Genomic DNA, 26,446 nt, shown 5'->3' on the forward strand with positions numbered 1-26,446 from the left:
CCAAGTGGATGGATGGATGGGAAATGTTGACTGGTTATGTTAGTGCAATTTTAGATGAGCATCAAACTTTAGAGCAGGGTGAAAAATGACAGCAAAGTAATTTTTTGTTAGTGTCTGTGTATTTGAAATTACGGTAAGCAGCCGCCTCCTCCACCCCCAGCTCCACATCAGCACAGGGAAGTGTCTGAGTCAATCCTACACAGCCCCTGAGTTCTTGGTTGCAGAGACCTTTGCTAAGCTTACAGGGTGAAGTTGTTCTGCCTATTCTTGAACCTGGTCCCCTCAGCTCTCTTACATGTGGGTATTGTAAGGTCCCCAATTCAGAGGAGGCAGCTTGGGCAATCTGTCTTTCCTCCATCCTCCTTATACTGAGCTCTCAGGAATTCTAAGACTACCTTTTGCTCTCTAGAGGGCAAAGAAAGATGGTATAAGTATCCTGCCTGGTTGGCCACTCTCCTTCTGGGGGCAAGGTGCTTGAGAAAAGGGCAGGCAGTCCAGCTGCAGGCCTTTTTCAGGGAAACTGATTGTCAGAACTCATTTCAATCTGGATTCAGGTCTGTTTTTTACCCTGATGACCTTCTCCAGGAAAGATGGCAAGGGTGTCCCTGTCAAGACTCCTAACTCAGCTGCTTTTGATACTGTTGGTAAGGTATTCTCCTGGATTGTATCCATGGCCTGCAATGCAGAAGCACTGTCTCCCATTGGCTTGACTCTCGCTTGCCAGGGAAGCCAGGCAGTTGCAGAGTCACGTTGAGCGATGGTGCCTCAGTCCCTTGGCAGCTGAACGGAGGGCGCTGTAAGCCACTATCTTATCCTGAAGGATGTTTAATAGCCACATGGCCACTTGAGAAGGTCACCTGCTATCCTGTTCAGTTGCCTGCACTGTTTTAAATGAGGGATTTTAATTGTATTTTTCTTATTCTATCTTTATTTGTAGCAGTACATTTACTGCATTTTGATTCTGTAATTTCTGTAAATTGCTGGGGGTTACACAGGATATTCATTTTTTCTGAATAAATATCACAGAAGATGGAAGTAACCATATTTAGCTCTGGTCCTTGCCATTACCCATCACATTTTAAAAAGTTCTTTTTATTTTAATGATTTCTAGGCCACCCTCCTAGCAAAAGCACTCTCATGGCAGCTTACATTAGTAGAATAAAACCAAAGATCAGTGCTATAGTATTAAAGTTAAAACATTTCATAAGACAGCTTTTATAAAATTAATTGAAACAGGCAATAAGAACAATGTGAAACCAACAGTTTAAACAGTTGTGTTCCTTTGGTGGCGAGAGAGGTTGGGGTTAGCCCAGGGTGTGGCTGTTCAATTGTGGTTGTCTGTGGTGGTCTTTGTTTTTATGTGTGAGGGGGTGGGTGGGTGTTTTGGATCAGGTTAGCCATATTGAGTTGTATGCTGTTGGTGGATTTTTGTCATTGTCTTGTTGGGCTGTGTATGTGATAAAGGGGAGTCTGTTAGTTTCTGTTTGTGCCACTGTGCAGTGCTTTGAGTCACAAGACTCTGTTTACATTCCAGAGACATTCCAGACTGTTGGAAGTCTCACGGAAGATGGGAGACGGATGTGATGTTTCCTGGTTTCCTGTTCCTTTGTGTTCCAGTTGCTCTCTGCTTTCACAGAGAGAGCATGTTTATTCCTTTTCTGTCTGCGTAGTTAGAAATAAAATGCTCTTTGCAATGTAGCTCATACTATCTCGGCTCCTTCCCTGCGTGCTGGATACTCTGCATAATGGGGGAACGTGCTTGGAGCCTCATCAAAGGCTCAGGTCATTAATCATGTCGGAGGACTCGACCGACCGGAAGAGTTGCTCAGTCGAACGCAAGTCCGACAAAGGTGTCTTCTTCTATTTGTCCCCGTGTCAGTTTCAGTTTATTGGTTATTTTTTCTAGTAAGGCTGTTTCCTATACTCAGAGCTCCACTGGGTTGTGGGGGGGGAGGGAGGCTGTGGCTCCCTCGGTAGGCGTGCCGGACACCCCGGTTTCCCTCTGGCGGTGGTGCTGGCAGCAGTGGAGGCAGAAGTGGTGGGGTCTGGGCTCCTTTCTCTCCTTCCCCTCCTGCTTCTGTTCTGGCTCCGAGGTCCTCCTGAACTCGGAGCCCCGGGTGGCTGGGTGCCCTTGGTCCTGGTTTGGTCAAGGTCATGGGGGGGGGGCTTGCTGTTTGCTCCGGGTGCCACCAGTTCCTCTCTGGTATTGGTGCTGGTAACAACACCAGTGGTGCTGGCAGCAGCAGTTCCAGCAGCCCAGGAGCCAGCCAGGTAGCTTTGTAGGTTCTGGCTGGCTTCAGGAGCTGCCCGTTGCTGTGGCGTCTGCCATGCTGCCTTAACCGGAAGTCCCCTGGTGCTAATCTTTTAATGAGGTGGGGTAGGTCTTGTTCAATGCATTGTGTTGTTGGATGAACATATTATGATTTTTGAATTGTTCACTGTTTCAAATTGTCTGGTTTTAAAGCTATTTTTTCTGTTTATATTTTATCTTGTTATGCTGCTTTGAGACCTTTTTGTACAAAGCAACTAAAAGAGGTTAATAACAATAAAAATAAGCTGTGCTGTCACATTGGGTAAAAGCTCACCGGGGGACCCCGTTGTCCCGTCTGCCCAGCCTGGCCAGCTTTGCCCTGTGAAACATAAAGAGAAACAGAAGATGAGACACAAAAGTAGGGCACCCATACATGGCACCGTGCCTCAGCACTTTAGTCATCCAGAGGCTTCTGTCCCTCTAGGACGCTCCACTCACCAGAGTTATTAAGGCAAAGAAGTCCTGTCTTGCCCAGAGATGCTGTCTTCCTTTCAGCTCCAATTCATCTCTTGATTACCCAAACTAGAGATGGAGACCCTATTGCCCTGCAGATGTTGTCAGCCTACAACTCGCATCATCCCTCGCCAATGTGAGGGATGATGGGAGGCCAAGTTTGGAAGGGGTGAGTTAGCTCAGATGCAGGCTTGCCCCTGAAAATCATGCCTTCTGCCCTGGCAAGCCTTATCTTCAATCCTAGATGCGTAAGGACTGAGGAAAAGCACTCTGCACATGCTCAGATGCACTTTTATCTTGGTTTAATAAATTTCAGAACTAAGCCCTTCACTTTGAAATCAGGTTTCAGGGTTGAACCCCAAATCAGATTAAGCCCTAGTACATTGCAAGGCGTGGGCCAGAGAACCCTATTAAAAAGACTGAAGGCCTTGTTCTCTGACACCCATATTTGCCACCAAGGATGGAGAGAGGCAAGAAAGTGCCCAAGGGGAGAAGGGCCCCCTGGTGTGCACCTCCTGTTGAGGGAAGCTTTTGATGTTTGATGTTGTCACTTTTTATTATTAATTTTCTGTTGGTAGCTGCCCAGAGTGGCTGGGGAAACCCAGACAGATGGGCGGGGTAGAAATAAAAAATGATGATGATGATGATGATGATGATGATGATGATGATGATGGACATGGATTGGTGCCAATTACTTAATGATATGAAGGGAAACATAGCAATTCTAAAATATTAAAATTATAATTCCATGGCTTATACAGTGGTACCTCGGGTTACAAACACTTCAGGTTACAGACTCCGCTAACCCGGAAGTAGTACCTCGGGTTAAGAACTTTACCTCAGGATGAGAACAGAAATCACGTGCTGGCGGCAGTGGGAGGCCCCATTAGCTAAAGTGGTACCTCAGGCTAAGAACGGTTTCAGGTTAAGAACGGACCTCCGGAACAAATTAAGTTCGTAACCAGAGGTACCAATGTAGTGGCCTTTCCTCCATCTGGCTCTGTCATGCCACTCTTTTAATCTCATTGGCTTCTCTTTTCTTTGCTATCTTTCAACTATCTCACAACTTGTCACGAGGCAAGTCAATCGAAAAATAAAGTTTCCCTAAAAAAAGCTCAGCAACTTACTTTTTGAAATATGGCAGCCCTACCACACCTACAAACCCATTCACATGGCGCTTTCCAGATGTGGCCCCTGTTTCCCATGGCTCCACTCACCCGTTTGCCTTTTTCTCCAATGAGGCCCAGAGGCCCTGGAAATCCAGTTGAGCCCTGCAGGAAAACCACAACGTCTCAGTAAAACAGATGACGAGCGAGGACATGTCATCCTTCCTTTACCTCAGAAATCTCCTCATACTCACCTTAGGTCCCTGGCGTCCAGGGTATCCTGGTAGGCCTGGCACCCCCAATTTTCCCTGCAAAAATAAAAGATCAAAGTCTTAAAGTGCCCCCAAAACAGTGGCATAGCATGTGGGGGGCCACGGGGATGGTGACTTCCAGGCGCAAAATTATGAGAGGACCGCAACCAGGCACCCCCACAACAGGTTCCCTGCTGAGCTCCTGCTGCCTTCTGGAGCCACATGGAAGCAAGCCATGCCTGGGCCGGGCCCTCAACCTTCATCCTTTGGGGCTGGGGCAGTGCCTCCTTCTTGGACGCCTGTGTGCGCCCTGCCCCTGGACTGGCCAGAGGCGCTGACTCTCCTGGCCTGTGAGGTGGCGAGGTCCGGGGAACGCTGGGTGCCGGTGGGAGCAGTGGCCCAGACCCAGGGAGGAGTGGCCCAGGCCCAGGCCAGGGAGGAGGAGGCTGCGGTGGGGGCTGAGCCACGGTAGCTGCGGAAGGAGCAGTGGCAGCTCCACTTGGCACTCCTGGCACTGGCCTCCCCAGCAGTGAGGGGTCATGGCCAGCAGGCAACAGTGGGCCACGCAAGGGCAGCCCTGAGCTCTCCTAGCATGGATGCCCACCAGTGTGCCCCCCACCCACATGCCTTGCCACTGCCACCTACATGCCACCCAGCCGGGTCAAGGGGGAGGGGGCCATGGCCGACCACCCAGGAGGGAGGGAGGCAGGAAAGGGCCCAAGGGGGGAAAGGGCCCCCTGGTGTGCACCTCCATCCCAGCTGCCCCCCAGGGGGCTCAACACTTTCCCCACCCCAGGCATCGGCAACCCATGCTACACCACTGCAAAAAAGGACTAGACAAGTCCTTGAAAGTGGGTAGAGAAGAGAACTGGGTGCAAAGTAGTGTGAACCCAGCGTAAAGCAGCTAGCTACCTATTCCCAGGTAAGATCCTCCCCCTATTGTGTGGGCAGGTGGTCCCTCCCCGTACCTGGCCTGATCACTTTGGCAATGCCTCTTCAGGTGGGATTGGGCAACTGGCTGAGGTAGGCGGAGACCTCCAGGTATCCCACCTGGGGAAGGTGAAGCCAAGGCTGTGCTAATGGTGCCCCAGGGGGCTGAGCGTGACCAAGCAAAGGGTGCCCCCCATTTAATGTGGGGAGCGCTCATTCCTAAAATTAGACACAGGGAGGGTGATGGGGCAATGACTCACCTTCTCACCAGCTGGCCCAGAAGAACCTGCTTCCCCCACAGGTCCTGCCTGCCCTTTCAGCCCCTCAGGGCCATCCTCACCACGTACACCCAATGGGCCAGCATCACCCTGTCAGAAATAAAAACAAAAGGGTGGTTTTAGCAGAATCCGGGGGTAAAAATATTGGGAGGTCAGAGATTTACAGATTCCCCAGTACAAGAACTGGAGTCATTTAGGAAAATGATGCAGGTAAGTATACATTAGCTTGCTTTACAAATGTGTTAAACTGTGTGATTAGCACACTCAAAGTTCTCAAACGTAAAGAACCATTAGCATATGGGGAAGGGTATCGCTCACCCGGTCACCTTTTGGCCCCATGTCACCCTTGAAACCAGGAAATCCATCTTCTCCCTATAAAGAGACAACAGGTAGCTGAAGCAGTAGAAGTGCCCAGGTCTCTAACTTTGACACTGAGTTGTGGCATCAAGAAGCATACATATTCACACTACCAGTGTCCACAACTTCTCTGCTGTACTAGCTGCCCAATTTGGGTGATGCTCAGAGAGCCTTCCCTTTTACCTTTTACCAAAACCTCCCCTTACAATCCTTGCCAACAGCACAAACCCTCCAAAAGACCCAAATGGGCTGAGCCACAAAACTGCTCCTGGAGGATGACTGGGAAGTGTTGGAATATTCCAGTTTTCTGAGAGGGTAAGGGGTCCCATTCAGGATCCGAGTGTCCAGAGACTGGTACAAATTGCCTGTATTAGGCCAATTAGCTGGCAAACCTGCTAGCAGAACTACTAACTCAAATTTACTTGCAAAATTTTGAATGCAGATTCTCCTGAACATCTTCACTTTTCCCAGTTACAAATTGTTGGCAATTATAAGAATTTTAGAAAATAAAGAAGATGTTAAATTTGGCAGGTAGATACTTAACACCATTACTTTATAATTCATCAGGAAGAAATAAAATCTCAGCTTGTTTAAAAAAGAACACTCCAGTGAGCAACCTGGCCGCTGAATTCTGCACTAGCTGAAGTTTTCAAACTGTCTTCAGAGGCCGCCCCACGTATAACACATTGCAGTAATCTAACCTTGAGGCTACCAGAGCATAGAAAACCCAGATTATTCCCCAGATTAAACTTCCATAATTTGTTACATGGTGTACAACAAGTAGAGAAAGCAGGAACAGACAAGTCATATCCGGAGATTAGAAGAAATCCATGAGATCTGTTGTCTGAAATAGATCCCTCACCTAAAAACTCACCTTCTCACCTTTGCTACCTTTGAGGCCCCTCATGCCAAATGCCCCCTGCGGAAACATGGAAAGGTACAACAGTGTTAGCCAGAAGAATTAATAGCATCAAGTGTTAAAAAATTATTTATTTATTTGACAATAGATGCATATTGTTAAAGAAAAAACCATTTGAATGATTTAACACATTTGATTAAAAAATAGAAATAGCTGCTATTCACAAGCCTTAGTCCAATAATCCACTAACCTTAGTCTAAAAATAAAGTACCAGTATTCTTGACAAAACATGTAAATTAGATTTTCCGTATATCTTACTATACCAGTACATGATTTAACAACAAAAATTATTTCAGCCAAAGAGTCATAAATCTGTCAACCCGCTCTGATCTGAAACAAATGGGTTAATTTGACCATACAGACTGTGCCCCAGCTTTAGTGAACCAGTCATGCACATTGGCATGTGCCAATGGCATGTGTTGTAAGCAATAGGTATACAGGCTGCACTTAGAGTACCATCTCTCTGACATCTAACGGTATTGCATCCTTACTAGGTAAAAAAAGGATGGTTAAACCAAGTCAAAGGTGATTATGGGGTGTGGCACTCCTCCTGCTTCAGGCCGAGGGAGCCGGCGTTTGTCCACAGACAGCTTTCTGGGTCATGTGGCCAGCATGACTAAACCGCTTCTGGCATAACAGGACACCGTGACGGAAACCAGAGCACATGGAAATGTTTACCTTCCCGCTGCAGTGGTATCTATTTATCTACTCACACTGGTGTGCTTTCGAACTGCTAGGTTGACAGAAGCTGGGACAGAGCAATGGGAGCTCACTGATCGGCAAGCCGAAGAGGCTTGGTGGTTTAGACCACAGCACCACCCATGTCCCTGCATCCTTATTACAACCAAATAAGAAGACCAGTGGGTCTACTGGCAGAATATATGCCATAATTGTTTCAATTTCTTTAACAATATCAATCCCGAAATTTGTTTTATTTTAACACAGTACCAGAAAATATTTAAGATGTGTGTGTTAGGCATCTTACATCTCCAACACTGACCATTTTATACATACAGTGAAGATGTTTTGATGTTAAATAAGATCTAAAAATCATTTTATAGAATCTTCCTTCAAGGTTAACAATGACATTCAGAGCTTGCAGGGCAGCAGCTGAAGAAGGAGCAAAAAGGGTTTTCTTGTGTGTGTGTGTGTCTGTGTGTGTGTGTTTCTTTGTGGCTGATTAGCTGCTCTCTCTGTGCAAAGGTCAGAGGGGGCAGGGTTTCTGTTGAGGCAGGTGATTAGCTGTGGGAGGAGCTTATCAGAGCGTGCAGGGCAGCGGCGCGCATCTTTTAGATTTAGGGGAGCTAGTCTCAAACGTTTGTTGGGAGAGACCTAGGGTTTTTTTGGGGGGGGAGTTATTTGTCCTGTCTGCACGCTTCTTATGATGGAGGACCGCTGTAGCCACCCCCAACAACACGTTCTCAAGATGGAGGGTGAGGGAACAGCTGCAGTCGCCTGTGGTTCCTGCGCAATGTTTGCCATCTTGCCAAAGGTTGCAGGCAGCTTTACCTGCAGCAATTGCATGATGATTGCCCTCTTAGAAGACAAAGTCCAGCAACTAGAGGAACGTGTAGCTACGCTCCAAAGAATTAGAGAGCTGGAGCTCTTCTTGGAAGCAACAGAGCACACCGTCTCCACCAAAGAGGAGACAGGAGACTCTCCTGAGAAGGAGGCTAGTTCACCAACACAGGAGCCAGATATATGGAGAAATGTGACTCAAAGAAGTAGGAGGCCCAGGGTTCGCTCTGATTGTTTAGAAATAAACAGTCGCTTTGAGGTCCTCTCCCCTAGCATGGAAGACGAAGAGCAGACTCCATTTGAGGATCTCTCCCTCATTACAGTCAATCAGGTATATGAAGACGAGCAGCAAAGTCATTCCTCAGGGAATGTGCAGGCGACCTTGGAATGGACAGCTCACGAAAGAACCCCGACCAAACCTAAGAGGAGGCGTGTAGTGCTGATAGGGGATTCCCTACTGAGGGGAACAGAAGCAGTGATCTGTGGGCCTGACAAGATGTCTCGGGAAGTGTGCTGTCTCCCCGGGGCTAAGATCCAAGATGTAACTGAACGACTGCAAGGAATCATAAAACCCACTGACAAATACCCCTTCCTCTTGGTTCATGTGGGAACCAATGACACTGCAAGCAATAGCCTCCAGAAGATCAAAAGAGACTACGAGGCTCTGGGCAGGAAATTGAAGCAATTAAATGCACAAATTGTCATCTCATCTGTCCTCCCAGTTGAACGACGTGGCCCAGGGAGAGAGGGGAAATAGTGGAAGTGAACAGCTGGCTTCGCAAATGGTGTAAACAGGAACGGTTTGGATTCTTAGATCACGGACTGCAGTTTCTTGAAGATGGACTTCTGGCAAGCGATGGGCTGCACCTCACAACGGTTGGGAGGAATGTTTTTGCCAAAAATCTCAGAAACCTCATCAGGAGGGCTTTAAACTGACTAATGTGGGGGAGGGAGACAGTGCTCCTGAAGGTAGGAGTCTATCAATTGATGAAGATGATCATCCAAATGTCATAGACCAAATGGAGCAAACAGCACGCAGACCTAGTGGTGGGAGGGAAAAATCCTTAAATAAGAGACACGGGGGAATGATTAATGGACTTCAATGTCTGGACACTAATGCACAAAGCATGGGTAATAAACAAGATGAGCTTGAGCTCTTGGTACAGCAAACTAAATATGACATAATAGGCATCACTGAAACCTGGTGGGATAAGTCCCACGACTGGAATGTAATAATGGAGGGATACAATCTATTTCAGAGAAACAGACCAGACAAGAAAGGAGGAAGAGTGGCGTTATATGTCAGGGATGTGTATACCTGTGAAGAGATCCAAGATTTAGAACCTCAAAGCCAAAGTGAGAGCATTTGGGTCAAAATTAAGGGAGAGAAGAATAACAGTGACCTCACTGTGGGAGTTTACTATAGATCCCCAAGCCAAACGGAGGACATAGATGATGCCTTCCTGGAACAGATGGTCAAGCATGCAAAAGGAAGGGAGATAGTAGTAATGGGGGACTTCAATTACCCGGATATTTGTTGGATGTCAAACTCAGCCAAGAGCATAAGGTCAAACAGATTCCTCACTGGCCTTGCAGACAACTTTGTTGTCCAGAAAGTGGGAGAAGCAACAAGAGGAACAGCCATTTTAGATCTGGTCCTAACCAATGTTGATGACCTGGTTAGTGGGGTAGAAGTGGAAGGATCATTAGGCGTGACCTGAAGAATTTGGAGCAAATGATTCAGCAGAGGAAACACGGCCCAGAATAACTAAGGAGACAGTACAAGAATACTTGGCTAGTTTAGATGTATTCAAGTCTCCAGGGCCAGATGAACTGCATCCAAGAGTATTAAAAGAACTGGCAGATGTGATCTCAGAACCACTGGCAGTCATCTTTGAGAATTCCTGGAGAACAGGCGAAGTCCCGGCAGACTGGAGGAGGGCAAATGTTGTCCCTATTTTCAAAAAGGGGAAAAGAGAGGACCCAAATAATTACCGCCCAGTCAGTCTGACATCAATACCAGGGAAGATTCTGGAGCAGATCATTAAGCAAACAGTCTGTGAGCACCTAGAAAGGAATGCCGTGATCACCAATAGTCAGCATGGATTTCTGAAAAATAAGTCATGTCAGACGAACCTGATCTCGTTTTTTGACAGAATTACAAGCCTGGTAGATGAAGGGAATGCAGTGGATGTAGCCTACCTTGATTTCAGCAAGGCATTTGACAAGGTGCCCCATGATATTCTTGTAAAGAAGCTGGTAAAATGCAGTCTTGACTATGCTACCACTCAGTGGATTTGTAACTGGCTGACTGACCGAACCCAAAGGGTGCTCATCAATGGTTCCTCTTCATCCTGGAGAAGAGTGACTAGTGGGGTGCCACAGGGTTCTGTCTTATTCAACATCTTTATCAACGACTTGGATGATGGACTCAAGGGCATCCTGATCAAATTTGCAGATGACACCAAACTGGGAGGGGTGGCTAACACTCCAGAGGACAGGATCACACTTCAAAACGACCTTGACAGATTAGAGAACTGGGCCAAAACAAACAAGATGAATTTTAACAGGGAGTAATGTAAAGTATTGCACTTGGGCAAAAAAAAATGAGAGGCACAAATACAAGATGGGTGACACCTGGCTTGAGAGCAGTACATGTGAAAAGGATCTAGGAGTCTTGGTTGACCACAAACTTGACATGAGCCAACAGTGTGATGCAGCAGCTAAAAAAGCCAATGCAATTCTGGGCTGCATCAATAGGAGTATAGCATCTAGATCAAGGGAAGTAATAGTGCCACTGTATTCTGCTCTGGTCAGACCTCACCTGGAGTACTGTGTCCAGTTCTGGGCACCACAGTTCAAGAAGGACACTGACAAACTGGAACGTGTCCAGAGGAGGGCAACCAAAATGGTCAAAGGCCTGGAAACGATGCCTTATGAGGAACGGCTAAGGGAGCTGGGCATGTTTAGCCTGGAGAAGAGGTGGTTAAGGGGTGATATGATAGCCATGTTCAAATATATAAAAGGATGTCACATAGAGGAGGGAGAAAGGTTGTTTTCTGCTGCTCCAGAGAAGCGGACACGGAGCGATGGTTCCAAACTGGGGGTTGGACTCGATGGCCCTTGTGGTCTCTTCCAACTCTATGATTCTATGATTCTATGACCCATTCTGCCACACCCATCTCCATGTATTTGTTGGCATTTCAAATTCACCGAGTCTTCCTAAAGAACCACACTCAGTAATTAAGGTATGAATACTGTTTCTAAGTTGCAAATATTTACAGCTTCAGAGATGATAGAGATATTAAAACAGCTGATCAATTCTTAACAAAAAAATCCACTATCGTCTTATACAAATGTTTATTAGCAGCAAACCAGTTTGATACACAGATATTAAAGGAGGAATGGAATAAAGATTTGAGATTTCGGTCTCGACCAAGCAATGGGAAAATGTATTAAGTTCTATAACAAGGGTGTCTCTGGACTTTAAACTAAGAGTCAAGCAACAAACAGTATTATTCAGAACTTACTGGACTCCATTATGTCTGGCAGAGGTAATAAAGAGATGATCAACATGACTGTACAGAATAATCTTAAATTTGCAGAGGAAAATATTCCTTTGAATTACCGTATATACCCAATTATTTACCCAGTACATGGAATCGAACAAAGGGGCAACTCTACATTAAATAGAGATTTTTGAACTGCTCTGGGTCTTTCACCAAAAACATCTACAAAAACCTTTAGCCAATTGTAGAAGATCTAAGTGAATTCCCAAAGGTAAATTCAAAAATAAAATTATTATTTTTGGCAACATCATCATTTTTAGACTGCTGTTTCCCCAACAAATCCCCCAACTATGAAGTAATTAAATGTGACCAATATGCAATTTTTCCCTTAAACTATTTGCTTATGTTCAAGGCTAGCTTTTCAGATTTTGTATGGTTGCTCTATTTGTTTACAAATAGTGTGACATCATCTGTATATGAGCTAATTTTAAATTCTTCTGACCAATTTTAGCTACATTATTTGTAGCATTTGATCTAATAATTTCCACTAAAGGTTCAATAAATAATGCAAACTAAATAGTGGGGATTGTGGCTTGTATTAAAGATGCAGTACCAATGGATGCTCATGTACCTCTTTTAAAACAAAATAAGTGCAAATTAACTCAATTTATGGAATGTGCGCAGAGAGAGCTCGAGAGAGCTCTATGCTAGATCTGGGATAACATGAGCAGATACTGAGTCTGGAAAGACAAGGCCAAGATGTCAGGTATGAAGAGGTACCAAAGGCTTGAGTATCTTGCACAGAAGAACCTTACATAACCTGAGTACGGCTGGATAGCACAGTTGGTTAGAGCACTGTGCTGATAATGCCAAGGTTGCAGGTTCGATCCCCATATGGCCAGTTGCATATTCCTGCATTGCAGTGGGTTGGACTAGATGATCTGCAGGGTCCCTTCCAACTCTACAATTCTATGATGATTCAATAATTCTTGCTTGTAATGGCATTGGTTTTCGTTAGGTTTACTTCCAAGACTGCAGCTGTAAATTGAGGATCCAGTAGCATGTGGCAGTGTGGTGCGGGGAGAAAACCCAGCCGTGATTCTCATTCTGGGTTAAAGAACTTGGTAAAAGGAGGCAACAAGGACCTACCTTGACTCCACGGGGACCTGGGTAGCCTATTGGACCTGCTGCACCAGACAGACCCTGGAGGAAAAAAGGTTGTTCTTTTTTTCAATCATTCTCTCTTATTGGCATCCAGAGGACACAAAAATTTATAAGTCAAAGCATTAAATTGGAGTCTATTCATAAAAGGAGATACTTTAAGATAGAACTAATACATGCTAAGATTTAAAAGTCTTATAGTGATATCATTTCATGGTATATCTCAGACATTTTGCTACATTCTCCCTGATGTCACGCCTCAACTGTTCAGAAGAGAGGAAACTGTGGAGAAATCAGAGCAATTTAACCTTAAATATTTGTCACAGATTTTTGTGTAAAACAGGCAGTAAAATAAGACATGCAATGGCTTTGACTTGTGTTTTACCACAAGGACAAGGACTTTCTGAATATGGAATTTTTGAGAATCTTCTTCCCTGCAGGACTGCAGTTGGCATGACTTTACATGTTGCAAGGGAGAAAGCTCTGTGTTGGTGGGGATCATACAGGTGATGTAAATATGGAGTGGCCTCAACAGAGAGCAAGATTTTTTGGCTGCTCTACTGAGATTTTGGAATTCAGTCTCTAGAAATCTGTACTTAATTGTTTGAAAAGCTTCTAACAGTGGGAGCAAAAGCAATGAGATAGATTTTTTAAAAGATGCATCCCAAAACATTTCTTGAAGACACTAATATTAAAATGACCTAGTCTATACTATGTCTGAGTTTTTAGCATGGAGGAAGAGACCAAGGGACAACCTTCAGGTCCCTCCGTAGCATGTAGACTCAGGCTTTTACCTGTGCTCCTTTCTCCCCAGCTGGCCCTTCTCTTCCAGGATGACCCTGAAAAGAAATGTAGAAGACACCGATGAAAGATACAGCTGCTTGAAGAGGTGATGCCTGATTAAAGATACTGCAGCACTCAACAAAGAGCCATTGAACATGGAATATGCTCCCCCCCCCCCCAAAAAAGCTCTCCCTCCTGGCTGCTCCTGCTTTTGCTTATGAACACATGTAAGCAGGGGGCAGGTGGGGTGGGGATCAGCAATCATCTGCTTTTATTTGGCTGGTTTTTCTTCCATTGCCTGTTAAAGAAATACTGGGAAATGTGGAGAAAGAAATGGAATCTATTAATATTTAAGAAAATGTAAAATACTTAAGAAAAACTACTTCTCGAAGGGTGTGTGGGTATGGTAAGAGCTTGAACCAGGTTCGATAAAAGGTAAAAAGGTAAAGGACCCCTGAATGGTTTAATCAAAGGCAACTATGGGGTGCAGTGCTCACCTCGTTTTTCAGGCCGAGGGAGCTGGTTTTTGTCCACAGACAGTTTTCTGGGTCATGTGGCCAGCATGACTAACCCACTTCTGGTGCAACGAAACACCGTGACAGAAACCAGAGCACATGGAAATGTTTACCTTTCTGCTGCAGTGGTACCTATTTATCTACTTACACTGGTATGCTTTCAAACTGCTAGGCTGGCAGAAGCTCGGACAGAGCAACGGGAGCTCACCCCCTCACTCAGATTTGGACCGCTGACCTTCTGATCGGCAAGTCAGTGGTTTAGACCACAGCACCACCTGCGTCCCTACCAGGTTCAGTGCTGATAGTTCAACCCTGATTTTCCCCCACCCCACAGCATTAACATAGATCTCTCTGTGGGTTTCTTTCCATCCTGATCAATGCAGGTTGGTTTTCTTCTTTAGTGATCACTCATAGCCAAGTAAGATTGTCTTCCATAAACACGGTTTTAAAAGTGAGTCCGTAAGTGACTGTGGAGGCCAATTCTGGATCCACATGTCCTTCCACAGAGGGGACATAGGTTTCTGGGTGGGAGGTGGTCATGGTGAGGGTTTGCCAAGCGTGCCTTCCTCTTAACGTGTTTCTCCCTTTTGTCCTGAGTTTGAGCGTCTTCAAAACCCATGACCATCTCCAGTTGGAGCACTCGCAGGCCAGTGTTTCCCAGTCGTCGGTGTTTATACTACATTTTTAAAGATTTGCCTTGAGAGAGTCTTTGAACCTCTTTTGTTGGCCACCAGCATTACATTTACCATTTTTAAGTTCAGAATAGAGTAGTTGCTTTGGAAGACTATAATCAGGTATCCGCACAACATCACCAGTCCAACGAAGTTGATGTTGAAGAATCATTGCTTCAACACTGCTGATCTTTTTTTCTTTCAGTACACTGGCATTAGTTTGCCTGTCTTCCCAAGTGATGTGTAAAAATTTCCGGAGACATTGTTGATGGAATCTTTTGAGGAGTTGGAGATGGCGTTTATAAGTGGTCCATGTTTCACAAGCATACAATAAGGTTGGTAGTACAATAGCTTTGTAAACAAGCATTTTGGTTTTCCTGCAAATGTCCCAGTCCTCAAACACTCTGCACTTCAATTGGGAGAAAGCCGTACTCACAGAGCTCAGGCGATGCTGGATTTCGGCATCAACGTCAGCCCTTGTGGAAGGATAACTGCCCAGGTAGAAGAAGTGACTGACATTTTCCAACGTTACACCATTGAGTTGGATTTGTGGTGCTGAGGAAGGGTTGTTTTGTGCTTGTTGATGCAGCACTTTGGTTTTTTGAATGTTGAGCAATTGGCCAAGCTTTTCGTAAGCTTCTGCAAATATATTTAGGATGGTTTGGAGGTGATCTTCTGAGCGTGCACAGACTACGTTGTCATCAGCATATTGAAGCTCTATGACAGAAGTTACAGTAACCTTACTCTTTGCTTTCAACTTGCTCAGATTAAAGAACTTTCCATCTGTTCAATATACGATTTCTACCCCAAAGGGGAGTTTCCCTTCGGCAAAGTGTAGGATCATTGCAATGAAAATAATGAATAGTTGGGGCAATAAAACAACCTTGTTTAACACCTCATCCCACTGTGAATGGTTTACTTTGAGAACCATTGTTATCTGCAGTTGTTGCTGTCATATTATCATGGAGGAACTGGATGATGTTCACAAATTTATCTGAGCAGCCAGTTTTCAGAAGGAGAGTCCACAAGGTATTACAATTTACAGTGTCGAATGCCTTAGTCAGGTCATATACAGGGGTTGGTTTTGCTTTCTGCATTTTTCTTGAAGCTGTCAGTTGGTAAAATCATGTCCACTGTCGCCCTAGAAGGTCTAAAACCATTTTGGGATTCAGGAAGGGTCACCTCAGATATTGTTAATAGATGGTTTGCTAAGATCCTTGCAAGAATTTTGCTGGCTGCAGCTAAAAAAGAGATGCCTTGATAGTTTCCACAATCCATTCTGTTACCTTTTTTAAAGAGACTGAGAATTTTGGCATCTCTAAAGTCTGCTGGGATCTCCTCTCTCTCTAATTTTTTTGCTGAGCTTGTGAAGTGGTTGTGCAAGTTCGATTCCGCCCACTTTGAAGACTTTGGCAGGTATCCCATCAGGTCTGCTGGTTTTGTTGTTTTTCATTTGGTTAATAGCTGTACACAGCTCTCCCGATTTGGAAATACTACATGCTCATCTCTAATTTGTTTTTGCAGAATTTGTGAGAGGACCTCAGCAGCTATGGGGGAGATGCAATTAAGGAGATGTTGGTAATGTTCTTTCCAGCGCAGTACAATAGCTTATCTTTTAGAAGTGTGGTACCATCTGTTGAGTGTAGGGGTTATATGATTTATTGGCCCATAGATGGTCTTTGTGGCTTTAAAGAAACTCTGTGCATCATGAGTGTTGACTAAGTGCTGGATCTCTTGAACTTTTTTATCCACCAGGTGTTCTTTAGTTGTTTGGTTCTTCTTTAATTTCAGCCTTAGCATTGGCATAGGTTTTTTCCTTAGGGGAGCAGTTTCTATCTCTTTGCAAGAATCATTGAATCATCGAATCATCGAATCATAGAATCATAGAGTTGGAAGAGACCACAAGGGCCACCGAGTCCAACCCCCTGCCAAGCAGGAAACACCATCAGAGTACTCCTGACATATGGTTGTCAAGCCTCTGCTTAAAGACCTCCAAAGAAGGAGACTCCACCACACTCCTTGGCAGCAAATTCCACTGTTGAACAGCTCTTACTGTCAGGAAGTTCTTCCTAATGTTTAGGTGGAATCGTCTTTCTTGTAGTTTGGAACCATCGCTCCGTGTCCGCTTCTCTGGAGCAGCAGAAAACAACCTTTCTCTATGTGACATCCTTTTATATATTTGAACATGGCTATCATATCACCCCTTAACCTCCTCTTCTCCAGGCTAAACATGCCCAGCTCCCTTAGCTGTTCCTCATAAGGCATCGTTTCCAGGCCTTTGACCATTTTGGTTGCCCTCCTCTGGACCCGTTCCAGTTTGTCAGTGTCCTTCTTGAACTGTGGTGCCCAGAACTGGACACAGTACTCCAGGTGAGGTCTGACCAGAGCAGAGGCCTTCTTTTTCTTGTCAATAATGCATTCAATCTCACTGTCATTCTCATCAAGCCAGTCCTGGTGTTTCTTGGTTTGGTATCCAATAGTTTGTTCACAGACTGCAATAATGGATGTTTTTAGCTTGGTCCAGTGTTCCTTGCTGTTACCAGGGAACTCCAAAAGCAGATGGTCCTTAAGAAGCAGTCCTGCTTAATAGGATCTTGAAGGGCTTGAGTGTTCATTTTGTACCTTGGTTTCCTTCCTTGAAGCCTGTGTTGAGGTATAATCTTGATAGCCATTGTGGAGTGCATTAATCAGTGATCTGCCCAGCAGTTATCGGCACTCATCATAGCTCTGGTAAGGAGCACATCATGGCAATCTTCAGCTCGGACAATTACAAAGTCTCAGAGGTGCCAGTGGTTTGACCGGGGGTGCCTCCAAGATGTTTTATTGCTTTTTGTCTAAAGAGTCTGTTGGTAATAACAAGGTTGTGTGCTGCAAATATCGTCAAAAGTAAGATTCCAATCTGGTTGCTGTTGCCAATTCCTTCTTTCCCAATAGTCCCAGGCAGGGGCATAGGAAGGGAGGTGCGGGGGGTGCAGTCCACCCCAGGTGTTATCCCTGAGGGAGTGACAAAATGGCACACCACAGAGGCAGCACTTACCGCGGGGCCTGCAGCACGCCTGAGCCATGCATCTCCCCTGGGACTGACACGGTGGCTTGGGGCCCCACATTGTCCAAAATGGCAGTGTGGGGCTTGCATCCGCCAGGCAGACTCCGTGGGCAGCTCACTGTGCTGCCCCACTGGGCGGATCACCACAGTGTTCCTGTGCGTGGATCGCCTCGCCCCTGCCTCTCCAGGTGCCAGAGCAGCTAGCTATACCCCTGGTCCCAGGCCACAGATTGAAATCTTGGCCAATTCTTGCATTAAAATCACCCAGGAGGATAATTTTATGTGTCTTATGTGTCTTTTATGTGTCTTAGGTGTCTCTGATAGGATGGTATCCAGCTGAGAGTAAAATTTTTCTTTAATGTCTTCATCAGCATCCAGTGTTGGTGCATAAGCACTTAAAATAGTAGACTGTTAGTTTTTATTCGAAGGGTTGAAAGTCACTCATTAATGCCGGTAGGGACTTCTGACAAGAGCCTCACAAGATCGTTTATGATAGCAAAGCCTACTCCATGTATTTGATGTTCTTGTTCAGGTAGACCTTTCCAGAAGAATGTGTAACCTCCCTTTTCTTCCTTCAGTTGTCCCTCACCTGCTCTTCGAGTTTCTTGAAGCACTGCAATATCAATGTTAAAATGCCACAGCTCTCCTGCAATGATGGCAGTTCTGCGTTCGGGATGCTCATTATCTGTGTTATCCAACAAAGTCTGTATATTCCATGTTCCAAAGTTCAGTTGTCCTTTATGACCACTGGGTGCACCCCACTGGGTGCAGTAATCCAGTCAGGGGGAAAGGGGAGGCAGACTATGCTTAGGGCACCTTTTCTAGCCCCTCCCCCTTTTGGGGGTGAGCAGAGTGGATCCTAAGTAGGGCTGCTCAACTGCCTCATTCCTTGAGTCAGAGAGATTGAATCTGTATCCACTGCCCAGGTGCCGGTTCATGACTAGGGGCTTCCAGATTTCACAGTCTTGCCCCATTACCATCTGCCGATTGCCATGGGACTTTTTTGGGTTTGGGTTTGGGATGGGTTTTTGGAAGACGCCTGTGCGTAAATTTGTTTTACGTGTGTAGATCAGTGCACACTCACCAGCCCAGTTTTGCAGTAAGGCTCTATTCCAATGGCATGAGGATCATGACAACTGGCAGATTTTTATCTGCTGCAGCCTTCATCGCCTCACAGCTGTTGTAACATACCACTTGTTATCATCCACCTGTTCTGCTGTTGAGGACTTTTTGGATCATTCTTTGCCTAGCTCCTCCTTTTGACCTTACCCCTTTGGGTGACCCTGCTGGGAGTACGAGATTCCCGACGGCTTCACTCACAAGGGTCATAGGAACGTGCAAGCCCACTCACCACAACAAGGCGATGATCCCGCGAGTGAGAATGCATGTTGGTACATTAGGGTGAACTACCCTACTGTTATGTACTGAGTTGAATAGGATCCAAAACCTACCAAACTCAGCCTGCCCCCCACCTAGCCCCCACCTGCCTGCCTTCCTGTTTACAACTGGTCCAGAGTTTGACACTGCCTGCCAGCTCCTTAGTCTAAAGGCTCATCCACACTTCCACTTGCTCCAAGCCTAGAAATCACAAATCCAAGCGGTTTTCTGCTGTCCCATGCTTTCTAGGCAGAAGTCTGAATGGTTTTCCATTTGCCCGCCGCTTTCCCCAGGAAAACCTGTTCTTTGCCACTGAATCAGAGCAAAGGTCAGTCTGCAGAAAACCCAACTGACATTTGATCCGATTCAGTGGTAAAGAGAGGGTTTTCCTGGAGGAAAGCGGCATGGCAAACCGAAATGTGGATGAGTCCAAGTGTTGCCCTTGCAGAACTCAGCAGGAAGGAAGGTGGGAGGGGGCCACTATAATTAGTTGGTTCTGCCTGTCATGGGCTCTGGCTCAACCTCTGTTTGTGTCCCTAATGTCTACCCAGCCAGTCGCAATGGGCACCAGCCACCACTGATCCAGATGTTGCAGCAACTACAGAAGGAAACACCCATTGTCATGTACGGTTTGTGGATTCTTGGCACTTACTGGAGGTCCATCCACCCCAGGCATTCCTGGTATCCCTGGTTTTCCTTGTGGGCCCTGCAAGGAAGAAAAGGGATGGTCAACAAGGCATTATTTGAATCCTGTCTTGCTCAAGGCAGAGCAGGAAAATAGGGACTGCGATGTAAATGTGTTTGTGTTGATATTGCCCCATAACTTGTCCTTTTAAATGTGAATGGTAAAGGAGGTGTGAATCCTGACAGCAGCAAGAAATGCTTTGTGAACAGGGATTTTCTAGTACAGCTCAGAGATCTCCCAGACCGAAAAGCATGTATCTGGACACACTGCAACAGGCCAACCAGTACATTCCAAAGCAGGCCTCTAAAACACACCCACCCAGCCCATAAGCAATATTTTCATGCTGAGGCTCAAAACATCCATGCTTCAACTCACCTTTTCGCCTGGAAGCCCAACAGGACCCTGGGGACCAGGCAGACCCTATGAGAAAGAAGCAAATTAGGGGATGAGGCAAATATTAATTAAAAGGGGGGAACAGTCCTACATTCCTGATGCTTCTACAGGTGAAGACAGATTTCAGAGCACTTAGGCTGCTCTGTTCAATTTTAAACATACATTCTCTCCTCCAGAGTTAAACTTGGGGCAGGGGAGCAGGTTTCAAGTAGATCAGCGAGCACAGCACTGATTTGAAGACCCCCAAGATATCAGAAAGGTGCTCCCCCATGATGAGAATATTCAGGTAGTACTTTTAAAAATAAGTAGGTGCACTGTGCATCTGAAATGTGAGTGGGGGGACTGATGGCTGAACCAGCATTCAATTTGCTGGTGTGTCTGCCTGTCATTTCACCTGTAAAGGAGGGAACAAAGCAGGCTCTTATCACATCTTGAGAGTTGTTTATGTTTCCATATGTTTTATGTTCCCCAGTCTTTACCCAATGAAGCCCAACCCTAGTACCCTTGGTTATCACTCTCAGGACTGAAGTAGATACTAAGGGGAACTTCAACCCTGGGGTTAACAGCAGCTATGTGCAGAGAACATTTATGTCGAGACCATAGTTGGGAGTAAAGAGTTAGCTGCCCCTGGCCAGAGCATGCCACAGTCCCTTCAAAATTACCCCCCCCCCAACACACACAGTATCAACTGTTTGTTGCTGTTTTAAGAAAGGTTCAGTATGTTTCTATCACATCTAATTTGCCCTCCCCACATCACATACATATATGCTGTAGTGAAAAACACACACCTGAGATCCAGGGTTTCCCTGCTGTCCAGGGGGGCCTGGTTCACCTTGAATGCCCTGGGGACATGAAATCCTGCAGTCAATCAATGTTCTGTGCATATACAGCTACAGCTACATAAGTAGCATAGAGCAAAAGAGACAGCACACAAAGTGCTACAAAATTGTGGCTAAATTTGCTGGAGGGATTTGAAAAATGAAAAGTGTGAAAAGGGGAAGGTTTGTGTCTTTGCCCATCTGGGATACTGGCACTGTGGCGCTGGCTGCACTTACCCCTTCTAAACCTTCCTCAGCAGTTATCTGATTGAGCTGGGGGTCTGGTTTCATATAAAGGTAAGTAGAAGCACCTCAGTGTAGTTAAAAAATTCTGCACAGAGACTAGGAACCGGCTCATCTAACCTCGCTGAGCTAACCTGAGTTAACCTATTTATTGCTCCAGTCCAAATAATTAAACTGCATGATAGGCAAAGAACATGAGTGCTTATGATCTATCAGATGGAAACAAATCAACAAAAGCACCGTTTTGTACAGTAATTACTATATGTTGCTTCTAGACTTTTCTGGAAATTTAGGCCACAATCCAGCAATAGATTTAAATATGCTGGAGGAGCACACCTAATTCTGTGGTAATATTGTAGCCTTCATCTTCAGAATGAGTGATCTTGTTTACAATGTCCTTCCAAGTGCACAGAAAGCAAAACAAGACATCCATTATTTCACAATTGACTCTCTTGTCTCTAGGGGGACATAATTCTGCAATGCAAAAGGATGTGGGCCACATGAATAAAGATTTTGGATTATGCTCCTCAGTAGCATAAAGGCTGCATTTAGTTGCAAATCAGCATGTGTTAATTGTTACAGAAGTAAGTTAGCATGTACTTTGTTTAGGAACTATATGAATTACAAAATTGAAAGCTTGATTGAAAACTATGGGTTGGATCCAACAAAATTGTCCCAGTTATGCAAGGACGTTTTTTAGAATCATAGAATCATAGAGTTGGAAGAGACCACAAGGGCCATCGAGTCCAACCCCCTGTCAAGCAGGAAACACCATCAGAGCACTCCTGACATATGGTTGTCAAGCCTCTGCTTAAAGACCTCCAAAGAAGGAGACTCCACCACACTCCTTGGCAGCAAATTCCACTGTCGAACAGCTCTTACTGTCAGGAAGTTCTTCCTAATGTTTAGGTGGAATCGTCTTTCTTGTAGTTTGGATCCATTGCTCCGTGTCCGCTTCTCTGCAGCAGAAAACAACCTTTCTCCCTCCTCTATGTGACATCCTTTTATATATTTGAACATGGCTATCATATCACCCCTTAACCTCCTCTTCTCCAGGCTAAACATGCCCAGCTCCCTTAGCCGTTCCTCATAAGGCATCATTTCCAGGCCTTTGACCATTTTGGTTGCCCTCCTCTGGACACGTTCCAGTTTGTCAGTGTCCTTCTTGAACTGTGGTGCCCAGAACTGGACACAGTACTCCAGGTGAGGTCTGACCAGAGCAGAATACAGTGGCACTATTACTTCCTTTGATCTAGATGCTATACTCCTATTGATGCAGCCCAGAATTGCATTGGCTTTTTTAGCTGCCGCGTCACACTGTTGGCTCATGTCAAGTTTGCGGTCAACCAAGACTCCTAGATCCCTTTCACATGTACTGCTCTCAAGCAGTGTCACCCATCTTGTATTTGTGCCTCTCATTTTTTTTGCCCAAGTGCAATACTTTACATTTCTCCCTATTAAAATTCATCTTGTTTGTTTTGGCCCAGTTCTCTAATCTGTCAAGGTCGTTTTGAAGTGTGATCCTGTCCTCTGGGGTGTTAGCCACCACTCCCAGTTTGGTGTCATCTGCAAATTTGATCAGGATGCCCTTGAGTCCATCATCCAAGTCGTTGATAAAGATGTTGAATAAGACGGGGCCCAAGACAGTGGCACCCCACTAGTCACTCTTCTCCAGGATGAAGAGGAACCATTGATGAGCACCCTTTGGGTTCGGTCAGTCAGCCAGTTACAAATCCACTGAGTGGTAGCATAGTCAAGACCGCATTTTACCAGCTTCTTTTTGTGTGACAGAACCTCTTCTTCCTCTCCTCCCTATGCGTGCCCCCCAAATTTATTCTGGTAATTCCCCCAACGTACTGGAGCAAATCAGGGGGCAGGGAGAAGAGAGGGAGGGGAGGTTCCGATGCACAAGTGGAAGTCCTTACACAAATGGAATGACTTCATTGCATACTTCCTCCTTGTGTGATTTTACTTACTGAATTAAATTGCCTTGTAATAAAAAATACCACCCTGCAGAAATCTCAGCATTCATGTGTGAATTTGCACTATAAATGCAGCCACCTCCCCATGACTTCACGCATAATGAAAGCACCTAAATGCACTATTTCAGCTGGATCTTATGTTTTTCTGGATATGCATCCTCCAATTAAGCAACTAATTCAGAGGCTAAAATCTGAGATAGGCCAAAAGAATTCTGACTGGGTTAGAATCCCACTGAGCCAAACGTGTGACGTGGCAGCTAAAAAAGCCAATGCAATTCTGGGCTGCATCAATAGGAGTATAGCATCTAGATCAAGGGAAGTAATAGTGCCACTGTATTCTGCTCTGGTCAGACCTCACCTGGAGTACTGTGTCCAGTTCTGGGCACCACAGTTCAATAAGGACACTGACAAACTGGAACGTGTCCAGACGAGGGCAACCAAAATGGTCAAAGGCCTGGAAACGATGCCTTATGAGGAACGGCTGAGGGAGCTGGGCATGTTTAGCCTGGAGAAGAGGAGGTTAAGGGGTGATATGATAGCCATGTTCAAATATATAAAAGGATGTCACATAGAGGAGGGAGAAAGGTTGTTTTCTGCTGCTCCAGAGAAGCGGACACGGAGCGATGGTTCCAAACTACAAGAAAGAAGATTCCACCTAAACATTAGGAAGAACTTCCTGACAGTAAGAGCTGTTCGACAGTGGAATTTGCTGCCAAGGAGTGTGGTGGAATCTCCTTCTTTGGAGGTCTTTAAGCAGAGGCTTGACAACCATATGTCAGGAGTGCTCTGATGGTGTTTCCTGCTTGGCAGGGGGTTGGACTCGATGGCCCTTGTGGTCTCTTCCAACTCTATGATTCTATGATTCTATGATTCTATGGTATCATGCAAAGACTCCTTTAAAATTCGATTACTAAATCAAAATGACTGGACTAGTTTGTAGGTTGCCCTTCTTGATGCATCTTTTGTGATGATCTCAAACTTTGTACTGTAGATTAGGCTACAATGTTTTAAATCAAAATGAAAGCTTGAAATTTGAGTGTTTCCAAAGCTTAAGCCCACTGGAAGACCTCCTAAGCACAGATCTATGGAGGAGACCTTAAGAAAATGCACTCTGCTTCACATACTCAATGGACCAGTGGAATTTGCTGCCAAGGAGTGTGGTGGAGTCTCCTTCTTTGGAGGTCTTTAAGCAGAGGCTTGACAACCATATGTCAGGAGTGCTCTGATGGTGTTTCCTGCTTGGCAGGGGGTTGGACTCTATGGCCCTTGTGGTCTCTTCCAACTCTATGATTCTATGATTCTATGATTGACCAATTTCCTTTATTATTCCTTTACATATTCCGGATCTCATTCCAGTAAATAGCATATTCCACAGCATCGTAGGAATTAAATTCTAGGTAAACAGGGGCATTTGCAAGGGTGCTATGAAAGGGAGGCCCAGAGCACTGTCTCATGGTGTACATGGGACCAAGAGACATGGATGGTGAGGGAGCTGCTGCCATGACCGCAACACCTGTGACACGTTTGTTTTCCTGCCAGGAATGTGCAAAACTACATCTGCAGCAAGTGCAGGCTGGTTGCCTTGCTGGAAGAGAAGAAGCAGCAAATTGAGGCCTGTCTATCCACATTTTGAGCTACTGGGCAAGACGAGAAATTTCTTGATAGAACAGGGTGGACTGTCCTGGAACACCAACACAGGCGGGGTCCACCTAGGGAGGAGGAAGATTACCTATTGCAGAAGATGAACCCTTGGTTGGAGGAATGTAACACACAAAAGCCGGACTGTCAGGAGCCATGCTGTGTCTCTGCCTTACCACATGAGCATAGTCAACTTTTCCCTTTACCATAAACCAGGGAAATTCACAACTGTCTGTGTCTCTTACCAAGTTCCCTTTGTGTCCAGGGGCCCCATCAATACCGCTGACACCCTATGGGATGGGAACACACAACAGAGAACAAACTCAAAAGACGTGCCAAGAATGAAACTGTATCAGAATCTAGGGTTGCCATACATCGAGAATTTCCTGGACATATCCAGAATACTGAAGTCAGAAGTAGTGTCTGGGTAGAAATCGCTAAACTCAACAACTTTGCCCCACCCTCAAAAGCTCAACAACTTCTCTGACCGGATTTTCACTGTTTGATATATGGCACCCCTATTAGAGTCTTATGAACTACTTCTTGTTTTTCAGTTTCAAAACAGGAAGCTCCAAATTCTAACTTCAGGATTCTCAGATTTAGTCTCCATTTGGGCTTTTTGTTTTGTTTTGGGCTGCTACTCTGAGAAGTCATTGGCATTTTGCCACTGAAATGTGAGTTCTGCCCTTCAGACCCAATGCAGATGTAATATTTCCAATCTCCTGGTCACAGTTATCAAATTATGAGTTTGCTAATCACTCACATGATTCTTCACTCCTCCAATCTCCCATGTGAATGCCCTTCTCCCTTCCATTATCTAATTTAACTATAGGGTATTGCTGTGTCTGCTGTGAGGCTCATGCTTAATAGCACAGCTTGCAAATTCTCTCTAAACCCCTTTTTCAAACCAGTTATTAGCACAATCCTGGCTCATGCTAACTATAGGCCATTCCACACAGCAGTTTATTGTGGACTTTGTGCTGCTCATGCCTGGAAGCTTTTCACATCATCCACACCATCCACATGACGTTGTCCTCCTCAAAATGCCAGCCTGTACTTTTTCCTCCTTCAATTCAGAATTTTCCTTACTGTAGAAAATCCAGTCATAACAAATATCCCATCATGCTCCTTGTGCTCCTTGGTGCAGTGTGTGTGTGTGTGTGTCTGTGTCTCACCTTCACTGTGTGGTGTCTATTGCCATACCCCTTCTTCTCTTTGCTCCTTGCATGAGCAGACTTGCACAAATTCTCTAAAAATAAATGCTTGGGTCCAGTTAGTCCTCTGAATAGAGAGGGACAGCAAGCGTGTGCCAGTCTTCTTGTAAACTAGGGTAATTCTTCTTTCCCAGCCATCTCCAACTGACCTTCACCTTAAAGCACCTTGGGAATAGTGTTGCTGAGAGGGGGGTGGAAGCCTCTTGCTGTTTTCTAAGAGCCTTTGCAGCTGTAGGAGGAAGTTCTAGGGCAGTGGATCCCAATTGGTGGTCCGCGGACCCCAGGGGG

At 45.4% G+C, this 26,446-nt stretch overlaps 1 protein-coding gene across 6 annotated transcripts in view; it reads right to left on the reverse strand.

The window, feature by feature from the left end:
• Nucleotides 1–26,446, reverse strand: part of COL5A3 (collagen type V alpha 3 chain) — a 126,052-nt gene that overhangs the window by 34,019 nt on the left and 65,587 nt on the right. For all 6 annotated transcript variants that reach the window (XM_081851660.1, XM_081851659.1, XM_081851662.1 and 3 more), the window contains 12 exons: nt 25,190–25,234; nt 21,052–21,105; nt 20,246–20,290; nt 19,838–19,891; nt 13,588–13,632; nt 12,782–12,835; nt 6,561–6,605; nt 5,648–5,701; nt 5,312–5,419; nt 4,125–4,178; nt 3,982–4,035; nt 2,586–2,630 (listed from right to left, as the gene is read on the reverse strand). In XM_081851660.1, the coding sequence (XP_081707786.1) occupies nt 2,586–2,630; nt 3,982–4,035; nt 4,125–4,178; nt 5,312–5,419; nt 5,648–5,701; nt 6,561–6,605; nt 12,782–12,835; nt 13,588–13,632; nt 19,838–19,891; nt 20,246–20,290; nt 21,052–21,105; nt 25,190–25,234 (657 nt within the window). The remainder of the gene's footprint in view (nt 1–2,585; nt 2,631–3,981; nt 4,036–4,124; nt 4,179–5,311; nt 5,420–5,647; nt 5,702–6,560; nt 6,606–12,781; nt 12,836–13,587; nt 13,633–19,837; nt 19,892–20,245; nt 20,291–21,051; nt 21,106–25,189; nt 25,235–26,446) is intronic.

The sequence above is a fragment of the Podarcis erhardii genome (assembly GCF_964252035.2).
Source record: "Podarcis erhardii genome assembly, chromosome: 2".
Taxonomy (NCBI): domain Eukaryota; kingdom Metazoa; phylum Chordata; class Lepidosauria; order Squamata; family Lacertidae; genus Podarcis; species Podarcis erhardii.